The sequence below is a fragment of the Chaetodon trifascialis genome, chromosome 11 (assembly GCF_039877785.1).
Source record: "Chaetodon trifascialis isolate fChaTrf1 chromosome 11, fChaTrf1.hap1, whole genome shotgun sequence".
Classification (NCBI taxonomy): Eukaryota; Metazoa; Chordata; class Actinopteri; order Chaetodontiformes; family Chaetodontidae; genus Chaetodon; species Chaetodon trifascialis.
In genome coordinates this window covers 18,663,647-18,684,893 of record NC_092066.1, presented here as the reverse complement: position 1 = coordinate 18,684,893, position 21,247 = coordinate 18,663,647, and the positions used below count along the sequence as shown (strand labels likewise).

The 21,247-nt window shown below is 43.5% G+C and overlaps 1 protein-coding gene across 1 annotated transcript; it reads right to left on the bottom strand.

Annotated features, from left to right (window-relative positions):
• Window positions 1-7,851: 7,851 nt before the first annotated feature.
• On the bottom strand, window positions 7,852-21,014 carry LOC139339107 (SUN domain-containing ossification factor-like). Its single transcript, XM_070974567.1, has 24 exons — window positions 20,728-21,014; window positions 18,043-18,157; window positions 17,455-17,574; window positions 16,857-17,089; window positions 16,529-16,633; window positions 16,037-16,178; window positions 15,832-15,949; window positions 15,564-15,688; window positions 15,396-15,463; window positions 15,197-15,304; window positions 14,974-15,079; window positions 14,441-14,461; window positions 13,919-13,974; window positions 13,175-13,257; window positions 12,893-12,958; window positions 12,720-12,785; window positions 12,367-12,457; window positions 10,486-11,832; window positions 10,311-10,398; window positions 9,958-10,062; window positions 9,489-9,646; window positions 9,021-9,112; window positions 8,829-8,884; window positions 7,852-8,562 (listed from the first exon to the last, which is right to left on the bottom strand). Exons 1-24 carry the CDS (start codon window positions 20,790-20,792, stop codon window positions 8,095-8,097), a joined length of 4,002 nt encoding a protein of 1,333 aa, XP_070830668.1. The 5' UTR covers window positions 20,793-21,014; the 3' UTR covers window positions 7,852-8,094.
• Between the last annotated feature and the right edge of the window lie 233 nt (window positions 21,015-21,247).

The following is a 21,247-nucleotide window of genomic DNA, read 5'->3' as shown; positions in this document are numbered from 1 at the left end:
GAGCTGAAGCCACTTGGGAGAGGCAGACTACACAGAGGAGTGTCTAGGGGTGCTACCACTAACCACCACAGGTGGGCACAGCAACCAACACAGCAATCCTTAAAACAAAATGGTGCAGTATATGGTGTCCCAGTGCAACTACTCACACACAACCGTGAGGGGACCTCGCCACGGGTGCCTAGCCTCTCACCAAAATGACTCTCCGCTCCTGAACTAAAGAAAAAAAACTCAGAGATAATTAACACAAACAAAAATGCATGTATCCCAGTTTGGTAAACAATATGAACTAACTCCAAAACTCAAACTAGGAGAACTCAAGATAATAACAAAATAGGCAAAACTAAACAAAATCAGCTAAAACACAAATCAATAATACAATAACTAAAGTAATAAGTAACAAAGGAACAAATTAATAGCTTAGGGCAAAACAGGCAAAATAAAGGGACAAAGCAGATAAAACCAAGTAGGGCAAAGCAGCAGTGGTAAAGGGGCAGGAGGGCCTAAAGAAAAAAAAGGGAAGAAACACAGTTAGCCCAGCTCATGATACTTCATTTTAAAATTATGATGAAGTACCCTACTCACCACCTCAAGGTATCTAATCTAAGGGATGCAGCAAGGCAGGAGGGAAATCAGCTCGGTACCTAGCCAACCAGAACATTGCACATGCTAAATAAAAATAAGGCAGGTACCATTGCGCATGCCGAAGCTATTTTTCAGCACATACCTGGAGCAAGCAACAAGAAGCCACAGCAGGGACAGAGCATGAGGCAGGAAAAAGGGAAGAGGGAAGAGCTACAGGTGGCTTATATTGTCAGGCCCTGATTAGGAGGTGGGAACATAGGAGGAGTCAGGCCCAGGCTGCATTCGCTCCCTCTCCTGCACTAGTCCACCACACAAGGTTTAATCAGCAGCTAGATGGCAGAAATCCAGTCCTGCTATGGAGGCTTCTCTGCAAAGGTGAGCATCAGGCTCACTGTGTGTCCACACTATTCCAGATTAAATTTGAAATAGCATTTTTCTCTCCCTTTCAGCCCTCTGGTGACACTAAGCTGACATTCTTGAATGCAAACTTTTCAAAAACAGTCTACAAACTGGGTATGTCTTAGTGATCGCAGTGGATCATAGTGTGGAAAGAGAAAACTGAGCATTCTGAAGAAAGTCTGGTTTAGAGTTGTGTAGCAGCTCAGTTAAGAAGACAAGTTTCCGTCACTTGTAACCAGTGTTGGACAACTTACATGAAAACTATAGTCAATTACTCATATTACTCATTGAAAAACTAATCACTCATCAGCAGTAGAAGTAACGTGTTATATTACTTTTATGACTCAGCCCAGCTCTGTCAGGGTGTCTTCAGACAAGTCCAAATCCTCCACACCCATACGTCATATCTTTTGTATTCGGCAGCTCTACAATTTAGAGAGATTTACTGACCATCCAGCAGCAGCTAGCTTAGCCTTAGTGACTGCACACAGCTCTCTAGAAGTCATGTCTGCCTTTGGCCCCCTAAGCGCAGATTAGGCAGCGGGTGCCGGTAGCTGCCCCAGCTGCAGAAAGCATGGGGCGATCAGACAGGAGGGCGTGCCAACAGCCCTCCAAACTGTTCACACCCACCAGACAAAACTAGGTGACTCCTGAATGTAGGCCTGAGCATACTCATGGCTAATGTTAGCAAGAGAGCTAAGAACACACATCTTGTGAATAAGACAACTTTGGAATTACTGGGAGGCACGTTGCTCCTCTTTTGGCAGCAGTTAACCACTGCTTTAACCTCCAGTAAGAAACAAACTGAGTTGACCCCCTTGTCAATAGAGTTTTACTGGCTGTAACCCTCTGTGTAATCAATATTGGCCATCATATATACGATTCATCATCATGTATGGCCAGTCATATATTTATCGGGTATATCAATATGCATTAAGCAGATAGCTTTGCAATTTTAAAATAGTGACTTTAAAGGCAAGAGAAACAGAAAAAAGGAAACAAGAACAACTAGATCGTGCATAAAGCTGCATTAAACACGCACTGAATTTACAGCCAAATGATTCCCTTTAAATCTGGATGGTGTGACACCATTGCACCATGTGCACCATTTTTTCATGATTACATTACCATTACCTGCCAATTTGGTCCTCTCATGTTAAGTAGAGCCATATCTTAGTATGGATTAGGAGTCCACGATTAATTCATGAATGACAAAAGCCATTAACATTAATATTCACTTCTATACTGCGTGTTATATAATGAGTTAACACACTGGCACAAGATGTGTGTTAAATGCTGCAGTCAAGATGTGTTGAGAAGTCTCCAATATGTACAATTCTCCACGATCTTTTTAAAAAAGTGAACAAATTAGTAAAAGTACCAAACAATAAATAAAGATGTTTGCAAAAGTCTGGAGAGGTGGTGCTAAAGACTTTGGTTTTGGCTCCCTTCACAAACATAGACTGAGTAAGGTCACCTTTGGCATCTGCGCTGTGACTCATTCATCAGCCGGGGAAAGGTTAGGCTACATGCTTCCGTGAAAGTGCACGTCATGCATGATCATCCTTTACTCCAGGCTGAATGGTGTGCATCCTATCCTGTATTTAGTCAACATGTCACATCTCATCTGTGTGTGTTCGTGTGCCTCAGCTGTGTCTCATCCATGTGAGCTTCGCGTGAGAACACGCGGTGACCCAGTGAATGTGTACTCAATATGTTACGTCCACGTCCGCGCCCGTGCCACACGAACGCGGGATATGTGAGTGTGTATGCGAAAGTATATCCATTATTACTCCTCACACACCTCGGGCTTCTGTGCGAGAGAAGCCATGATCACAGGGAACACCTCATGTTTCTGTGTGTCGCATCAGACAGCAGCAAATCTCAGATGACAGAGAGGCACAGAGGAAATAAGTCCATGAAACATTAAGCAGAAGCTTCCCTGGAGGAGACTGTTATTCATATACATACATCTCCAACCAAAGGCTTATCAAATGTGGCATGTCTGCTGCAGCTTTTTGAATGTCTCCTTCAGCCCTACGCACCGGGCTTAATCACAAGCGCATGGGAATGGGACTTCTGCGACTGTGGGCTTACCGAGGGTAAGGCATGGCCGAATTGATTCCAAGTGGCTGCCAACATCTTATCGGCCTCTTGCTAAGCACCCTGCTAAACGGCCCTGTCAGAATGCCATTGTAGCTCAACCATGAAGAAGATTTAACTGCTCCTAAATCACAACTACAAGAGTGTTTATTGTGATGTCCAACACTGAGCGGAAGTGCAGGAAATTGGGTCGCAGGAATATAACGAGTGGTGCAATTTAAAGAAAAGAAGGAAATGAGCAATAACACTCATGAAGCCGGCGGAGGGAGGGGATGGGAGGATATATGACAGGAATTGTAAAGCCGCATTTAATGCCGCGGTCTCAAATGGTATCCACAGAACATCAAAGAACCCCTTCTACTCCCTTCTCACAAAAATCTAAGAAAGCAAAGCACCCAGAGGATTATTCTCCTCCAATCGCATACGCTCACACTGACGGGATCACTAACAGACCCCCTCCCACACCAACGAGAGAGAAAGAGAAGTCTGCGTGGTGAGAAAAGAGGAGAGCTAAAGGAGGGTAAGAGCACAGGGGGAAAGAAATATACAGTACATCTAAAGGGGTGAGTCGAACCGTAAAGAGATGTGTGAAGAGAAAGTGAAGTAATGAGGAAGCGAGGTAGATGGGAAAAGAGAGTGAGGGTTAGAGTTTTTGCTCTTTTAAAGGACAGACGAGCATTCAGGCCCAACGAGAGCTGGCACTCGAAAAGCTTTACCTACCTACACACACTCACACACACACACACACACACACACACACACACACACACACACACACACACACACACACACACACACACACACACACACACAGTCATGTTTCCATGACTTTTGGGGATATTACATAGACGTTTACTCAAACCATAACCACTGCTCACCTGACTAACCCTGATCATGATGTTAACCTAAACCTAACCTTGTCCTCTTGATGGTGACCAGTTCAGTCTTACGACACCTGAAACAGCATTCATTTTACAAAGAAACATGCTGTGAGTGCCAGATTAGGGGGTTCAGGGGTGACTTAAACACAGTGTTGAGAGTAAACAGCCATAATAGCAGGTCTGCGAGGAGGCGTTTTGAATTACATGCTAACTCCAGCGTGGCTACATGTTCACCATGAAAATGCTAACATGCTTAGCGTGTGCATTGTTTGTATCTGCTCAACATCAGCACAGTACCATTGATGCCTGTACAGAATATCATGGCAATCCATTCAATAATTGTTGAGAGGTTTCAGTCTGGACCAAAGTGGTGGACTCATCGACTCATGACATTGCCATCCCCTCAAGTGCTGGCATGACTAGCTAATAACTAATAACTAATCATTACTACTGATTTCAGGGATCCTCCAACAATACATCACTGCGCTTTCATAGAGCTGAGGGACTCACAAGAGACTTTTAAAAAGAATGCTCAAAATCGAAGATGCCAAGTAACCCTAATTTTAGTCCCTTTAATGGGCCATGCTTCAAAAACATTACCCATAATGCACCCAACAGCGTAACTCTGGCCGTTTCTCAATACGCAAGTACGCCAAGTTCGGACTTACGAACTTGGCAGTTCGGACTTAACAAGTTCGACTTGGGAGTGCAGTCTCTCCAGGACGGGAGGACGCAGGACCATCATTCTGCAGTTGGGACAGCAGCGTACTTGATGACGTTAGCAGGACGACACATCTCCGAAAACTTTGGAGCAAATTTTAGACTACGCGCTATCGTGATGAATCGACCACAGATTTTAAGTTTTAACGTCCACTTTCTCACATAAAATAATCTTAAAACCACATTCCGTACTACTAAAACAGCAGTATTTCCAAACTTGTAACTTATAGTTGTGAGTCCTCTCCTCCAGCATTGTCGCGACGAAATGCATTCTGGGATACGTGGTTGCCCCAAGTCCGCACAAGTCACCATCCGATGCATCCTCGATAAAGTGGGAGGGGCAAGAACACATCCGGGTATTTGAGTGTACTTGTCGAGATGCGGACTTGAGAATTGGAACCGTACTTGGACTCAGAGTGATGACGTTCCTCAAGTACACGAGAACACAAGAACAGAGAAGAACGCATATTGAGAAATGGCCTCTGTTTGACCCTTCCTGCCTGGTAAATGTCCCCATCTTTCCATGCCCTTATGGTCTCAGTGTGTACCGCAGCTTCTCTTTCATATCATTTTATTTGTCTCTAAACCCAAACCTGTATAACCCCGATGATGTCACCAGGGATTAGTTTCTCAAGGGGTGTTCAGACGGAACAAGAGGCAAATTTTCGAAACTGCGTATAAAGTCACCAGAAAACGTGAGTAGGAGTGACGAGAGGAGAATCAGCCCAGGATGTTGAAACATTCAAGAGAAGATGTGCTGGAGCCAGCTGAAAATGTTTTAACTTGAAAAAAAAAAAAAAATTTTGAGCTTATCCTGGGGCTTTATGAATTTAGTGTTAGATCATCAATGTGCGGAGATGAGAGGAAATAGGAGAGCGACAGAAATAATAGAGTGAACTGGAGTTCCTGGTGAGTTTTGAGATCAGTCGGAGGCTGAGCAAAGCACTCATACTGTAGGCACACACAGTCGACTGCTAGCTGGCTCTCAGCTAACGTCTGTACAGTTGGTCCAAATGAACAGACTGCAGACAGTCCGGCTGTCGAGTTTGAGTGAATTTTGCTTTGCTTTCTGTTCTTGAAGTCACATCACTCAGCTGTTCACAGGTTCAGTAGTGCTTCATATGACAAGTTCCCCTGAAATCACTATGGAGGGTGTTAGTAAATCATTTCTGCCAAGAGTTAAGACGTCAGTTCTTCAGTGAATCTGTCAGGAGTGAGCATGCTAATGTAAGTATGGTAACACCTGTATACCAAAAGGAAAACATACAGATACAACAGCACACTGAAAACACTCAGTCTATGACAGACCTTGGATAAAAACAGAGTGCCCGGGAAAAGAGGATTGCAGCCCTGCATTTACAGATAATCTTTGGAACGAGGCAGGGCAAAGAGAAACCCAGGAATTCTGTCAACAAAATGAGGGGGAAAAAAGAGCATCAGGCACGCTTATCTCTGAAAGGCTCCTGCTACCCAACCGGGTCAGATAAATAAAGAGGTTTTAACCTAATTTCTCACATCCAGCACTGCTCTGACCATGCCTGACCACAGCCAGCGAGACACAGTGTGTAAAAGTCATGGAATTAATTCAGTTTTTTCGACTTGAAAAACGCAGCTGGAGCTTTACAGGACATGCCGTCGGTCGATGCCGCACATCAAAAGATGCCGCCGTCTCACACACGTTTTCAGTCAGACACTTCAAATGTACGCTGCAAATCAGCGAGCACATTTGGTCTGATTAGTCCTTGTTTCAGAGTCGAATGAGTGCATTTTAATAACAGAACACAGCCGGGATAATAAGGACAGCAGTTTCAGTGGCTCCATGGTGGCAAAGGCAAATGAGTTGGCATAGTGGAGCGCAGTATTAGCCCTTGAACTAATTTACTTCCATCCTGTGTAATGACTCATCACATGGAAAATGATGGTGATGGTAGATCAAAAGAAATCACACAATGAAGGTTTATCCAAAGATTACACTGCCCCCTGCTGGACAAAGAAACAAGACACTTACATAAGAGAGGGCACTGTGGTTCAGACTTAAATTCCAGCAGATGTGGGAAACAGAACCAGGGTCTGCAGGTGTGTGTGTGTGTGTGTGTGTGTGTGTGTGTGTGTGTGTGTTCTCACAGCTCCATTTTAACTGTGTGTACAGCTTTAACTGACTCTGAATTTTAACCTTGTTAAAGGTTGAGAGGATTTGCAAAATGAACCAATTCTAAAAAAGAAATTAGGAAAAAAAAACAGAATTTCAGCCATACTGCCCCCCCATACTCGAGATAATTCAGTGAAGTGGATACTTGCAGAGCTCAAATCCAGATTCCCTTGATGGCATTTCAAGCATCATTTGGAATTAGACTTAAGATTCATTGCTGGAGAAAAAGTGGACAAGTTAAATTTTAAGTGTAAAATTATTGTATAACTCACAACAACCAATCATGCACCAGATTACTGAGCAATGCCGTTTCATGTGACCATCATTATTATTATTATTATTTCAATCTCTACATGCTTGTTACAGCTGTTTCCTGTTCCATCTGAAACCACTGGCTCACATCTTTCATACACTGCTATGTAGTGGAAATGACAGGAGCTGATGATGTTGCAATGACACTCAGACGCCACACAGAACGCGTCACATTCATGTAACATGATGCATTAAATTTTTTTTGTCCTCCAACACCTGCGTGACTGGACTTGGAGGGCAGCTGATAATGGATTAACCTCTTGTCTGAAGAATATGCGAAGCATCATTTTGAGGTTGACTGGACCCTGCATTTCATCTTGGTCCAGCAGCAGTTGTTGTGTAACGAATCACTAAAACAAGTTTTTCACTGAAGTCCTTTCATGTTGTGCGCCGTCTTTCTTCTCTTTCAGCTTCACTCGATCAATAACTAACAATAGATACAGCTTCCTTTGTGTGTCTGGTTTTGCACTTTCAATCTAAAGATTTCCAAGTGCTTTGACAAGTCTTTGTGCTTTACACTGAAAATAATTTTTCAGTCACTAAAATGTGAGGCAACATCCTGATAGCAGGTTTCCCTGGAGGTCAGAACTGAATTCTTATGAAATAAAAAAGTACTGACAGAAAATAAGACATTTTAAAAAGAGGAATTTCTTGTTTGCAGGCTCCGTAGAATAAAACGTGTGGGGTGAATACACAGTCAGTATCATCAAACAAAAGAGAAAAGCTTTAATGGAAAGCTGGGAAGACAATTCTTTGTTCTGAAGTATAGCAAATACCACAGTATAAACATCTGAAAAGGACAGACCGGGGAACATGAACAGAAAAGAAAACTCAGTGAAGAGATTGTCCCGTGCCGAAGCTTAAAGCTGCCAGTGGCTACAGAATGAACGTCCATCCTCTTTTGGAAAGAGTCAAGTAGTCAGTGAGATGAAGAGGAGATGTCAAATGTCAAACAGGACCTGAGAGGGCAACGTTTACCCCAAAGGTCCCAGAGCTTTGCTCCGTTTTCCTGTTCATGATGTCATGTATGGTAGAGATGGGCAGTGGTTCGCTCTTGTCCCTCCTCGGGGCCTGAAGCAAGTCCACGACAGCGCAACTGGACTTAGGACGCCTGCGTCTTAAAGCCCGTTTCTCCGCCCGGGTCTTGGGTGGAGGGTGCCCGTCGCAGATTCGGGAGCAAGCTGTGGTGATGCCACAGAAGGAGGGGTCGTCTGAATGAGAAGACCCCTCCGAGCTGCCCTCTGACGGCGAGTCTCTAAAGATAGGTTGAAGTAACCTTTTTGTAATGGGTGTAGGGTTTGTGGTGACAGGTGCACCGTTACAAACAACACCTCCATTAGACAGTTCTGGAGCAGCGTGGAAAGAAGGTTTCAGAGTCTCCACCTTCTCCATGGGTTTCATCTTACGGCGTCTCTTCTGTGTGGGACAAGGTTAGCGAGAAGGAATGACTGTTAACTACTGTTTATCACTTCCAACCAGCATTTGAAACACTTATTTTACGCCAATATGCTGCACTATACTATATATATCTATATCTATATCTAGATAGATAGATAGATAGATAGATAGATAGATAGATAGATAGATAGATAGATAGATAGATAGATAGATAGATAGATAGATAGATAGATAGATAGATAGATAGATAGATAGATAGATAGATTAAAGTTGTCTTCACACACCTTTCTGTTAGCTGCACAAAGACTCTGCATGTCCTCTGCGTGCAGCATTTCTGGGCCTGTGAGCCAAAGAACGAAGTTAATTTCTACAGACAAGGAACGTTTCAATTCTGCACTGAGCAGCTTCTATCCCACGTATTCCAGAAAAAACTTGAAACACATTAGTATTATTACCCTGATGGCACTCATGCTTACCTTCAGTGGTGGCTAACTGCAGTGACTCAGAGTGTATGAGTGGATAGGATGCACTCCTCTTCAGGCCCGTCTCATCGCAGGCAGAGAACCTCCTATTAAGCAAACGGTAATGGTTGATGGAAAAAGCTGCATGTAGCACCTTTATTAAGACATGAGTCACAGCTGCGTGATCACTTAAGATTCCAGCTGCGATGTTCTTGATGAATAATTGTATCAATAAAACGGCTTAATGAGCAGCAGCCATTCAAGGCTGTAGCCTCCGCCCATAAGCTGTAATAGCCCATTTGGAGATGTCACTCAGAGCTTACTCACACGTACCCTCTGCACTAAAGCTTTTTCTCTGCCATCATGGATGTGAAGATGCATCTTAGTGTTTCATTTTTATTCTACTTCTTCTTTTCCAGACAGCATTTGTACACAGTAGTTTTTATGGTGATATATTTCTTTCAATATTAAACTGTGGTCTACCTTTCAGGACAGCAGTAGCTGTAGCTCTTAGCTATGGGTGGCTCTGGTTCTGTGGTTGGAGGAATAGTGGTGATGCGGCAGTGGTTGACACACAGCAGCAGGCCCAGACTCAGGCACAACACCAGAGACAGCAGCAGGTAGTTCTGCCTGTCTGACACCTGAGAGACAGACCATTGACTGTATCATTGGCAAAACAGCAGCACTGTCTGATGTGACGACGTGAGAGACAAAAACATACAGTGTAGAAAATGGGACGATAACTGCAACAATCATGCAAGTACACATCCGTATGTGTACTTCAGAAGTTGAATCAGTAAAGTACCAAGATGTTAAAAGATGTTTCTCAAACAATGCATCAGGATCTGGTGTGAAAGAGTAACAGTAAAAGACTTAATGTACAGTTTGCTATCAGGCTGAAAAGCCCTCCTGATTACAGATGAAGGCTTTGTGTCTGCAGCATTGTATTCACCTCAGTCTGCAGCTGGCTGACTCTGACAGACAGGTTGAGAACCAGCTGAGTCACATTCTCCAGCTGGCCCTGCAGCAACTGAATGGACTCAGTCTGACGCTGGTCCTACGGGAGAGAGAGGACAACAAATGAAGCAACGACAGCCATGTTCACATCCTGGAAATGGTATGTAAAGGTGTTAACAATCAATATTGTCAGGTATAATGTTTCAGGCAGCATTACAGGGGGTGGGGGAGGTGGCCACTTGGGGCAGTGCAACAAGCTTTAAACAGACTCATAAAGCTGGTCAGACAAAAAAAAGCACATGCCTCGCCATCTCTCTGTCTGGACTGACTGACATTTTCATAGCTCACCTGCTCCTCTGCTATTCTTGAGGTGTTCTGGAGTTTAATGATGGTTTTGTTGAAAGCCTTCTGCATCTCCTCCATCTGCTTTCGATACCTTAAATCGAAACAGAGAAGACAAGGTCGCCTTTATATTATCCTCTACTCTGTTTCTCTGCAGTGTGTGTGTGTCCCTGTTCCTCACCTCTGGCTGAGCTGCTCCAGGTAACGTCCGCTGAGGGACATGTTCATCTCCAGGGCCTTGATGCGGTTGTTGAGTCTCATGAACACGGACTCTTTCTGGCTGGAGCCGTGCACCGGGTTCCCGTTCTGCTCTGTGCCATTGGGAGGATCTGCATAGATGTCTGAGAGGGACGGTGAAGTAGGCGAGGAAGAAGGAGCCGAGGGGGAGGGGGACAATGCGACAATGTCTTCTGCAAAATCCTCCAGTTTAGTCTCGGTGATGACCGGGGGTCCACCAGAGGGCTCGAGTTCAGTGACAATATCTGGGGCAGGATGGGCTACTTCAGTGGAGGCAGTACCACTTTCAGGTACAGCAGGTGGGTCAGGGTGTTGTTCCAAACGAGGGGAGGTGGTGGGATGGAGAATTTGAGATTCATCTGTCTTATCCGGGGTTTGTATGGGGACATTTATCTCTGGTTGAGAAACATCAATATCAGCTTTGTCTTCTGTTGGCTCCACTGACACATCCTCCACTGTAGCACCAACACTGGGTTGTACATAGTCGGAGCTACTGAGAGAGGCTGAGGGCTCAATGTGCTTCTCTTTATCCAGCACATCCTGGCTCTTTTCTGGCGTTAGCTCCTTCGCTGGCTCCTCAGAAGACAGCTGCGGAGTCTCCACAATAGGGGTAGGATTGGCAGAGGATGAGTCAGTGGCACTGGGTTTGGGGAGGTTCGCAGTTTGACTGGGCTCCAGCAGAGGAGGTTCTGACATGGACTCTTTATGAGACTCTGCTGTGTTCCCTGGAGGCTGTGGTGTTTCTGACGGTCTGGCGCCGCTCTCTGGCTCCTGTTCAGAAGCTTGTTCTTTTTCATGGGGCTGATGTACCTCACTGTGGTGCTGCTGAGGTTCAGGGCAGGCAGTGGGGGACAGGGGTTGGAGCCAAACGGGTGTTTGGACGGGAGGAATCGTTTGCTTTTTACCCATTGTTTGGCATTTCCTTTTTTTGGACAGCAGGGCTGAGCACTGCCGATGGAGATATTCCTGGAGGGACGCTGCGCAAGAGCAGGAGGAAGAGAGTGAAGGAAGCAGTGAGCAGTAGTTCTGGATTTCTTGTCTTCGCTCATGATTATCCCTTTTCTCTTTTTCTTCATCCGATTCCTCCTCTTTATCCAAAAGGGTGATTGTAGAGCTGATATGTTCTTCCTCATCTTTCACTAAAGGAATCACAATTTTTTCCTCCACTAGGGGGGGCTCTTGTTCGCTTGTCCCAGCAGTAGGTGTCTCTTCCACAGGGGTCTCTGAAGATGGGGCTGCAGTTGCAGGATTATCAGGGTCTGGTAAAATCACTTCCTCCTCAGAGTCGAGACTAGAGAGGGAGAACAATACAGTACATTTTAAATACAGTAAAAAAGGGCACAACACACAACAGCCATAACAAAATAAGCCTTTAAGTTGACCTCCAAAATATCACTTAATCCATTATTTCACAAAGCACTGGTTAATGGAAAAGCAGATTTCCAGACATGAGACACAAAGATAGCAGACTTGAGGAAGCACAATGTGCTTGCATTAGTCATTAAACCAGTGGCACAGATATTCCAACCTACATATATACAGACTTGTTAAGTGTACATGAGATTCTAGGAAAAATAAAAGGATGTCTAATTACACTTAATGAAACACAATACAAGACATTTTCCACAGGTTTTCATGTAGACTTCACAGGTCACAAAGCATTCATGACGCTAGGTCACATTTACCACTGTTACTCTGTTCCACTTGAAATGATCTGTCAATGATATGAAACAGTGCCAGTTCTCTTTTTTTCATTCAACACTGATGGAGCTACAGTTGATTGAAGGTCACTTTACAATTCTGAAATATACGACAATGTACTCACTCTGCAGAGAGGTCTGTAGTGGTAGCTGGAGTGGTGGTTTCAAGTTGGGGTGACGGCTCAGTCACGTTTACTTCCTGTGATGAAAGGTTGCCTACAAAATGTAAACAAGAAAAACTACAGTAAGAGTGAAATCATAATTGTAATTCTAAAAGTCATCAACAACATTGTCCATAACAGTTGAGAATGTAAAACAGTGACTACTCCTAACCAGAATTACCAGCTCAGCTTTGTTGCAAGTCAAACTAACCTTTGACCTTTTGATTATAAAGTGTCAGTACTTCATCATTTGATCCTATGAGAACTTGAGGCTGTGGGATCAAACTGGATGTTAGAGCTGATTGTGTTGGTCATACCTTGCATCTCTGGGCCTCCTCCGAGAACATTGACGGCGATATTATTTACCATGTTCAAAATGACATCTGAAGAGAAAATGTAAACACCAGAGTAACAAGTTAATATAATAATCCAGCGTTGGGATCACTGTGGTCATCTTTATACAGTAGAAATCCATGCTGGCTTTAATTACCTTTTGCTGACCCAATCAGATTCTTGGATAATTTGACCTCACCAGCTGCATATCCAGGAGGATAATCTGTAGGGAGCAACAAAACAGTGAAAAATGTGACTGCAAAACCACATTAACATAAAAAATAATGCAACTAGTCTGTTATATTATCCTCACGCGTGATACAAACTGTACCAAACAGCTTGCTCTGAGTGTATCTTCATGCTGCAATGCTTCAATTTATCACATGTGGAGAAAAATTCAAACTGCATTAGTACTGCATCTGTTTTTCTCCGTTCTTACCCAAGTCGTCATCCTGATCATCTGGTCTTTCTGAGGGATCGGCGATCTCCTCGTACTCCTCCACCATGCTCGTGCCGAACACCCTGGGAAAAAAATGACATCAAAATCATTCCAGAAACAGGCTCATGTAGCAGTCTTTGACAGCCTGCAGGGGGCAGCGATCTCCGCTAAAAGCCTAAAACAAACACACACACACACACACACACACACACACACACACACACACACACACACACACACACACACACACACACACACACACACACACACACACACACACACACACACACACACACACACACACAGAATTATTTTTAAAAGGTGAACAGAAAAGTGTCCTGAAGCAAACAAGGGGAACTTCAGATTTCAGCTGGGGCCAATGCCCCTGTGACTCCACTCCTGGATCCCTCCGTGTGCCATGCATGAAGTCACAGTGTCCCTACCAAAGGCTTAATAGTGAGGTACGGGCTAAGGGTGAGCTGCCCATGACCTCATGTCAAATACTGCATGATATCAGGTGACACCACCTAAAGCTCATGCAGTATGCAACAAGCTGTCACCTGAAAATCATTTAAGCAAACTGGTTTAATCAGTGAAAAACTACAAAAGGTATGATAAGAACATGACACATGATGGAAACAGCTACATTTTGATTTGACTTTGTTCCACGTTTGTTCCACAATAATGCATCTCACTGTCACATGGTACAGAAAGAGTATTAGACATTGGCTGAATATTCCATACCTTATGAGACTGAGAGGACAGAAATGTTCAGAACCAAAGTGAGACACCAGCTCCACCTGAAAAATGCAAAAATGATTCGGATATTAAAATGGAAATGAGTCCGTATGATTCCCCACGCAAATCAAATCAGCGCTCTGAACTGTGGTTGAGTTACTTACAAACTGCAAAGCTGTGATTTAGTTTTGTTGTAAGATGGCTTGAAATGAAATGTAAAGAGACTGATTGACAATGTGAGTAAATCTGACAGAATGTCTCAGGATAAGTTATATAGAGTGAAATCATTTGACATACTTGATTGTTGGAATGACAACTTGTGGGCATCAAATGTTCATTATGTGTGACATGTATTCACAGAGGATTGATTGAGGTTTTAAATAGGTTAGCAACTGGCAGAGCAAGTTAGATCTGATTCAGAGTTGTTCACACCACGTAAAACAAGAGAAAGACACAGAACACATCCGCCCTCCATGTTTACTACTCAGCTCACTCAAACACAGACCTCTACAAGAAAAGCAGGCTAACCTTTATGTACTTGGTGAACATCTGAAGCAAGAGACAGAAAAAAGAGAAACAAAATTAAAGAGATGCACACATGCATTCAAAACAGGACCAAAGGCTGCATCTTGGTTTTAATTCGGGTCACTTCAGATGCAAAAGAACTGCTACGCAATCAATTCTGTGACTCAGCCGCATCCAAATCCAGAGTGTGAAACACTGTCCAACGTCAAATTTTACCTTTCAGGAATTTAATGGTCCTCTTTATCCAGAATAACAAAATATGAGCAACAGTGAAACTCTTACATGACCTCTTATAGTACAACTTATCATTCTACAGGCATAAACCTTGTGACTGTGAGGAAAAGGAAGAAAAAGCCCAGACTTCCATTCAAAGAGACTCAGAGGAAGTGTACAGAAACGATTACCAGTTAAACACTCACCTGCATTAAAAGATTACAGCATTTCCTCTGCACTACTAAAGAGGAAGCTGGGAGGCTGAGTCCTATAGAGACAGATGTGATGGTAATGTGACAAGAAAAAAAAAATACTGCCCTCACCTTCACATATTTAGCATAAAGTTGTTCATCTAATGGGAAGCTCTGAACAGTGCGTTCATCCCGGGCGTGAAAGGTTCCCAGCTTCAGCCACTTGTTTGTTGGATATCTACACATGCAGATTTACAGTCAGTTCAATGATGATGATGATGATGTCTGGATGATGTCAAAGATATAAATATTTCCAAAGTGTATTAAAAACATGTCTGGTAGCTGCGGTGCATACCTATCGCTGATGGAGACGAGAAAGTCTTTGGGAGTCGAAGAGAAGAGCTCAAAGTTAGCGATGTCCAGCTGCTTCACCTGGACGGGCTCACAAAGCTCAATGATGAACCTGAGAGACAACGAGAAACAAAGCTTCAAAAAACGGCTTCAGGTGGAGGTGAACTGAAATGTTGAAGGGAGGGTGCATGCACACTCCATACCAGATTTTGTTACTGCAGGGGTTTAGCATGTACAAGTCCATGTTCTCCCTCAATATGGCCGAAGTGCTCTGTACGGAACATATTCACAAATCAATAAGTGCTTGTATGTGTCGTTCTGTCAACATGCGACAGATTCCTCTGTAGGATGTAGTATCATGCTTAAAGCACCTTTGCCTCTGGGTTAGCACCAAGGATCTTGGCTCCACACTCCACTGAGGCGTAGTTATTGAAGTTCTTCTGGACCTTCTTCACCACATGAGGAGCCCCATTGGTAGCAGTGTGAGTAGACTGAGCTATTGAGAGGAGGAATATAAGAGGGAATTATGGGGGAGTCTAAAAATCAAGTCCTTAGTTTCATACATATACCCGACTGTGTTACATTCTGGATCATCAAGCTTAACATAACTTCACAAGCAGAAGGAACTTGTAATCTTACTCTTTTCTTTCTCCACCTCCATCACCTTACGCTTCCACTCATCAAAAGTGGGGATGTCCTCGGGGTCTTTGCTGCTCACACTGGAATCTGTGTCTGTGGTAACAGGGGAGCTCAGATCCTGTCAAAGGTAATGAGAAAATGAGCGCTGGGACACCTCCTTTAGTAGAGAGAGGAATATAATTCACCCAGTATCCGAGTTCCTTACTTGCTCTGTCAGAGTGTGTGATGTGTTGGCCTCCAGATGCTGTGTGCCGTGACCTGCCGGAGGGCTCAGAGGAGGGTCGGTGTGGGTTTTAGTTCCTCCGGTGTGAACATTGGAAGTGTTCTCCAGAACTATTGGAGGACTGCTGTGGGAACGAAAAAGCATTGCTGTCACGATCAGACTGGCATCTTAAATTGAACTGTAGCATTAACCAGAGAGAGAGAGAGAGAGAGAGAGAGAGAGAGAGAGAGAGAGAGAGAGAAAGAGAGAGCGTGAGAGAGACTGAGGGGCAGCACATTAGCAAGAGCTCATGACTTCAACAAACTCAGAAGCGCAACTACATCTGTAGATGCAAGAAGTGACTTAATTGTAAAACACAAAACTCTGAAAAATCGGAAAACACAGACATTGAGGAAAAAATAGAACAGAATCTAGAGAGCGGATTTCATAGGGCCCTTGGTTCACTAAGTAGGGCAAAAGATGAACTGTTCCCACCCATCGCCGTCATATGGGTTGCTGTCGTCATCTTCACATTCAGCTGGAGGCAGGTCAAGATCAGTGAGCTCAGGTGCAGCTGCATCAGACGCGTCATCTGAAACACTGAAATGAAACAAATTATGTGAGTATGTTTTTGCAGCCCTTTGCTTTCCAGGAAGACATCAAACAAAAAAACTAATAATTTAAAGAACTTGCGCTCATATGGTGCTGTAACCCTAAGCACATGTTCTGAAACAGCAGAAGAAGGAGATGCAGAAGAGCAACTGAACAGCTTGTGTGGAAAAAAAAGAAATTTAAAAAAAGCCTGGAGGTAATAATATCTTGCCTATCAGGGATGTTGTCTTGAATGTTAGGGATGTTGGGAGTGTCTTTAAGCTCAGCAGCAGAATCAGTGAGAGGGTCAGGGGAAGGCAGCTGGGAGGCTGAGTCCTGGTCTTCAGTGATGTCGGTTGCAGGATGTTGACACTCTGAGCTCTGCTCAGGTTCTGGCTCAGGTTGTGAAATTCCTTTATCTGCCTCCAGCTCTACCTCCACAGCGGGTTCCTCCACTTCTAAGGCCTGATGGATAAAGAGAGACAGATATTGAGCTGTCAAGGGAAATGTAAAAACGGCTGGTCCATTAGCCAGAGCTGGAATGATCCATCAAACACTTAAAGCTTCAAATGTACAAAAGGTATGATCAATAAAAAGAACAGGATGGTACGCTGCATATGTCTGATAATCCAGGTCTGAAACTGTTGTGCTGCTGGATGAAAACAAATGTTAAAATCTTCAGAAGTCTCAGCATAAACATGTCTTTGAAATGATTACTCTATGCATTAAGCAAACATCACAGCACATAATCCATCTGCAGTATTGAGTTTGTTTTGGGGATGTGACAAATCCAAGTTTTAATTCGCATAAATGCAACAACTCTAACGTACCTCTGAATATTGGTTTTTGTCCATCTCTGGTGTTGTCTGGTCCACTTTTTGCCGATCCTCCTCTATCAACTGCTCATTTTCAGATTGGGACTGGGATGGTAACACCCAGCTTTCCTCAACCTAGACAGACATACAGACAGGCAGGCAGGCAGGCAGACAGACCAAAAAAAAGGTCAAGACTCCCTGATTCCAGCTCCTTAAATGTGAATATTTCCTGGTTTCTTTCCCCCTTTATGACAGTATACTGAATAAATTTGGGCTGAAAACAAGACAAGACATTTGAGGACGTCATCTTGGGCTTTGGGAAACACTGATGGACAGTTTTCACTATTTTCTGGCATTTTATTGACCAAACAACTAACTAATTATTCAAGAAAATAATTGACAGATTAATCAACAGTGAAAATAATCGCATGTTGCAGCTCTATCAGATAATGTTGTGCAACTGCTGCGTGCTGTGTTTCTTGTGCGGTTACTCTAAAAAGACATAATGAAGGGTATGGTCACATGAGTGATGTAATACAGCAACCTGTGAAGCCTCTGGATAATGGGGTGGGTTGTAGTATTGTTGTATATAGGTGATGATACCTTGTGATGATCAATCTTTTCCCCTGACTCTTCCTCCAAACTGACGTCCTGTGAGGACACGGGCCTCTGGGCCTCTTGGTCTGACTCTGTGCAACCAACATAGCAACTAGAGTACCTGTGAGACAAAGGGAAAGACAATCAGTGTCATAACACAATTTAATTTTTCTGAATGTGGGTCACTTGTTAATGCACTGGTGGAAATGTCCTAGTTTCTGGAAGGGAGGAATAAGTACAGGGGGTACTCATGAACTCTTGAATCAAGCATACTAAAGTTTTTGTTTGACTGCAGTGAGTCATGCATAGAGGAAACTGCAGGCCAATGTCCCAGTGTGACGCGCTGAGAAAATCCCAGTGGCCTGTACCCCAATGTAGGCAATTTATCTTATCTGTATGCAGAGTCAGGAAATGCTGTCAAGAGACACGCCTCAAAAAAGTTGCATATTGCTCAACCCGACTGTAGGGCCTTGAAAAATAAATGAGAAATGTGTGAAATCTGTTTTGCTTCACAGTTTTTTTTTATTATTAGAGTTAAATTTCTGTGTATCCATTAATTAAAGCCCTTTTCTATTTGTTTTAAACAGATCTTTACACTGTCACATTTCAGTAGAAAGAAAAGGTCAGGGTCACAGTGACTGTCCTCACTGCTGGCAGGAAAACAGTATTAACTCGCAGTAACAAGGTTTTAAATAATTGCAATAACAAGGGCACGTTGCTGTGGGGGAAAAGGTCGTCCTGATTGTCTCAAAGGGCCACACTCTTTTATTCTGGATTCCAGGGCAAGCACTTTATTTGACCACTGGGCTGGGTGGTGCAACTGCTTTGTTGATCTGACTTGAGATGCTAGACTGGTCACACACACACACACACACACACACACACACACACACACACACACACACACACACACACACACACACACACACACACACACACACACTTCAGTGAACAACACAGCTTTTGTTTTCTAATTGGAAGCCAGCTGACTGCTGTTAATGTAAATCCCAATGGAGCAAGAGCAGTGTTAGGGCATGACTTGCTAAATAATTAAGTGGTTGCACACAAGGAGTTAAAGCAGTAGACTTGCAGGAAATGCAGGAGATTTTTAACTCTATCTTTCATTGTATAATTGATAGCAAATGAACACGTTTCTGACAAGTGCAAAGATCGTGTGCACGTGTCGACTCTCATCAACACTGCTCTTGAGACACGCCCCTGACTGACAACAGTCAGCTGAGTGACACCTGAGTTTTTCTTCGTCGGTCACAGGACATGATGTGTCACTGATTACTACAAGTCTGAACCTGCATAACAGTGCAGATTAGTACATGATGATAAATGATATGGCGTCACCCATATGTTGAGTGAGATTTCAGGCACTAACAGAATTGGAATTAGAGATAGAACAAATAATTTATATTTTGACCTACAGTATCATGATGCGGCCTCTTTAAACACATCGATATTGAGGCACCAGCATACTGTTCACTCATTAAGATCAGACAGACCTTTTCACAGGAGACATTTAACCATGTCAAAGCAAGAAAAGCTCAGATGTGATTAATAAACTTAATGAAAACTCAGGTCCTGCATTAAGTGTCCCAGCATGCCATTCCAGTTAGCAAGCATGCACAGTAACACAGCCCTGGAGCTGATGTAATACACCTGTTAATCATGTCATTCACTACACCTGTGTTTCTCCTGCTATGACCTGTGCAAAGGTCAATTAACTACAACAATGCATCTTTCCATTTTACTGAAATGCACAGATAAAATAACTTGAAAGGTCAAAAATACTATCGTTCACAGCTTCACTTTAAAATGAGGGCTAGAGCAATGCTGATAAAAGTGGGTCAGGTCAACATCTCCAACACAGCTCTTAAAACCATATGACATCATATCCTCCTCTCCCTGCCTATCATTACTACAGTAGTCAGTACGATGCTTTGATACTGTTTTCTAACATCACGGCTGGAGCTTGTCATCATCCCACATAATCTCTCTGCAGGCTTTACCGTGTTCTGTCAGATTTACATAGACCACAATCTCCTGCTTTCAAGAGGACTGACTTGACTGACGTGAAAGACCTTTAATCCTGCCAAGAGCAGATGAACCGAATCTGTAGCGTCGGCTCATGTTAGTTGTGTGACAGTGGTGGTAACAGTGCCATCAGGAACCGGTGACATATACTCAGCGAATTCATTTGTGTAGCAGGGATCTTGTGGTTGTTTAAGGGTCTTTCATACAGGTTATTATATATGCTTATCAGCCACGTTTCCTTAAGGGAGATTTATACATGACACAAAGTTATGGCGGCTGGTTAAACTTCTATAATTCTGCCAAATCATCACAATGTCATGAGGAAGTAGCGATTAACGTTATGTGTGTTACATAGCTGCTAACTTGGGCTCAACTTGTTTATCAGCTAGCTGGGTTAAACCTAGCTAACGAGCTAATGCTCAGGGTCAGCAACACAAGCTAACTCGTACTGACAGGTCAGAAGTCAGCCAGGTGCCACATCACAGCAAAATGTTAGCGCTAGCTAGCTAGCTAATGCAATGCGTTAACTGACTCCACTCAACCTTGGGTATCATTTGTTACACAGTTCGTTAGTTTTCACAGACAGTGTCAGTCAGTGACATAAAAGTAATAAGTCAAGTTCAAATGGGTAAAATCTAATCAACTTACCAACAGACTACAGCTACACATAGCCACACTGACACAACTCGCCATAACAGTGGTGTCATCTTCATCCTTCTCCTGCCGGAACAGACATCCTCGCCGTACTCACAAATAGCCTTTTGTTATTTTAGCTAGCAGTCTCTTGAGCTATGTCGAACATAAATTCATCCACAGGTTCCTGCTAAACTTAACTATCGTCTGCGGTTTCAGGGCTGAAGTGTGATGCTAGCCGTTGCCATCCACACACAACCTGCTGCGAAGTGTCACTTCATGTCAGTGTTCAACTGGCCAATGAGAAGCCACGGAGGCTGTTGCGCAGTTCAAACCGAGTGTGCGGTTAGAGCGCCTGTTTCATAGCCTACGATCGCCCGAGCGGGTGGAGCTTCCCTGAGAGGGGTATTTGTTCCGCGTAAGAGAGGCCAATCGTGCCTTCAAACGTTTTTATAATTCTGACAATTTGACCCAAGATCATAAAAACAGTTTGTTAATATTGAAAATATGACTGATATACGAGTCACCGACACGT

Bases quoted from the DNA above. Each gene is read 5' to 3' on its own strand.
- LOC139339107 (XM_070974567.1), bottom strand. From the start codon at position 20,792: ATGAAGATGACACCACTGTTATGGCGAGTTGTGTCAGTGTGGCTATGT. The intron at 15,305-15,395 runs GTATGGAGTGTG...GTTGTCTCTCAG, and splicing joins CCCTGCAGTAACAAAATCTG to GTTCATCATTGAGCTTTGTG. The intron at 15,080-15,196 runs GTATGCACCGCA...CTGCATGTGTAG, and splicing joins CTCGTCTCCATCAGCGATAG to ATATCCAACAAACAAGTGGC.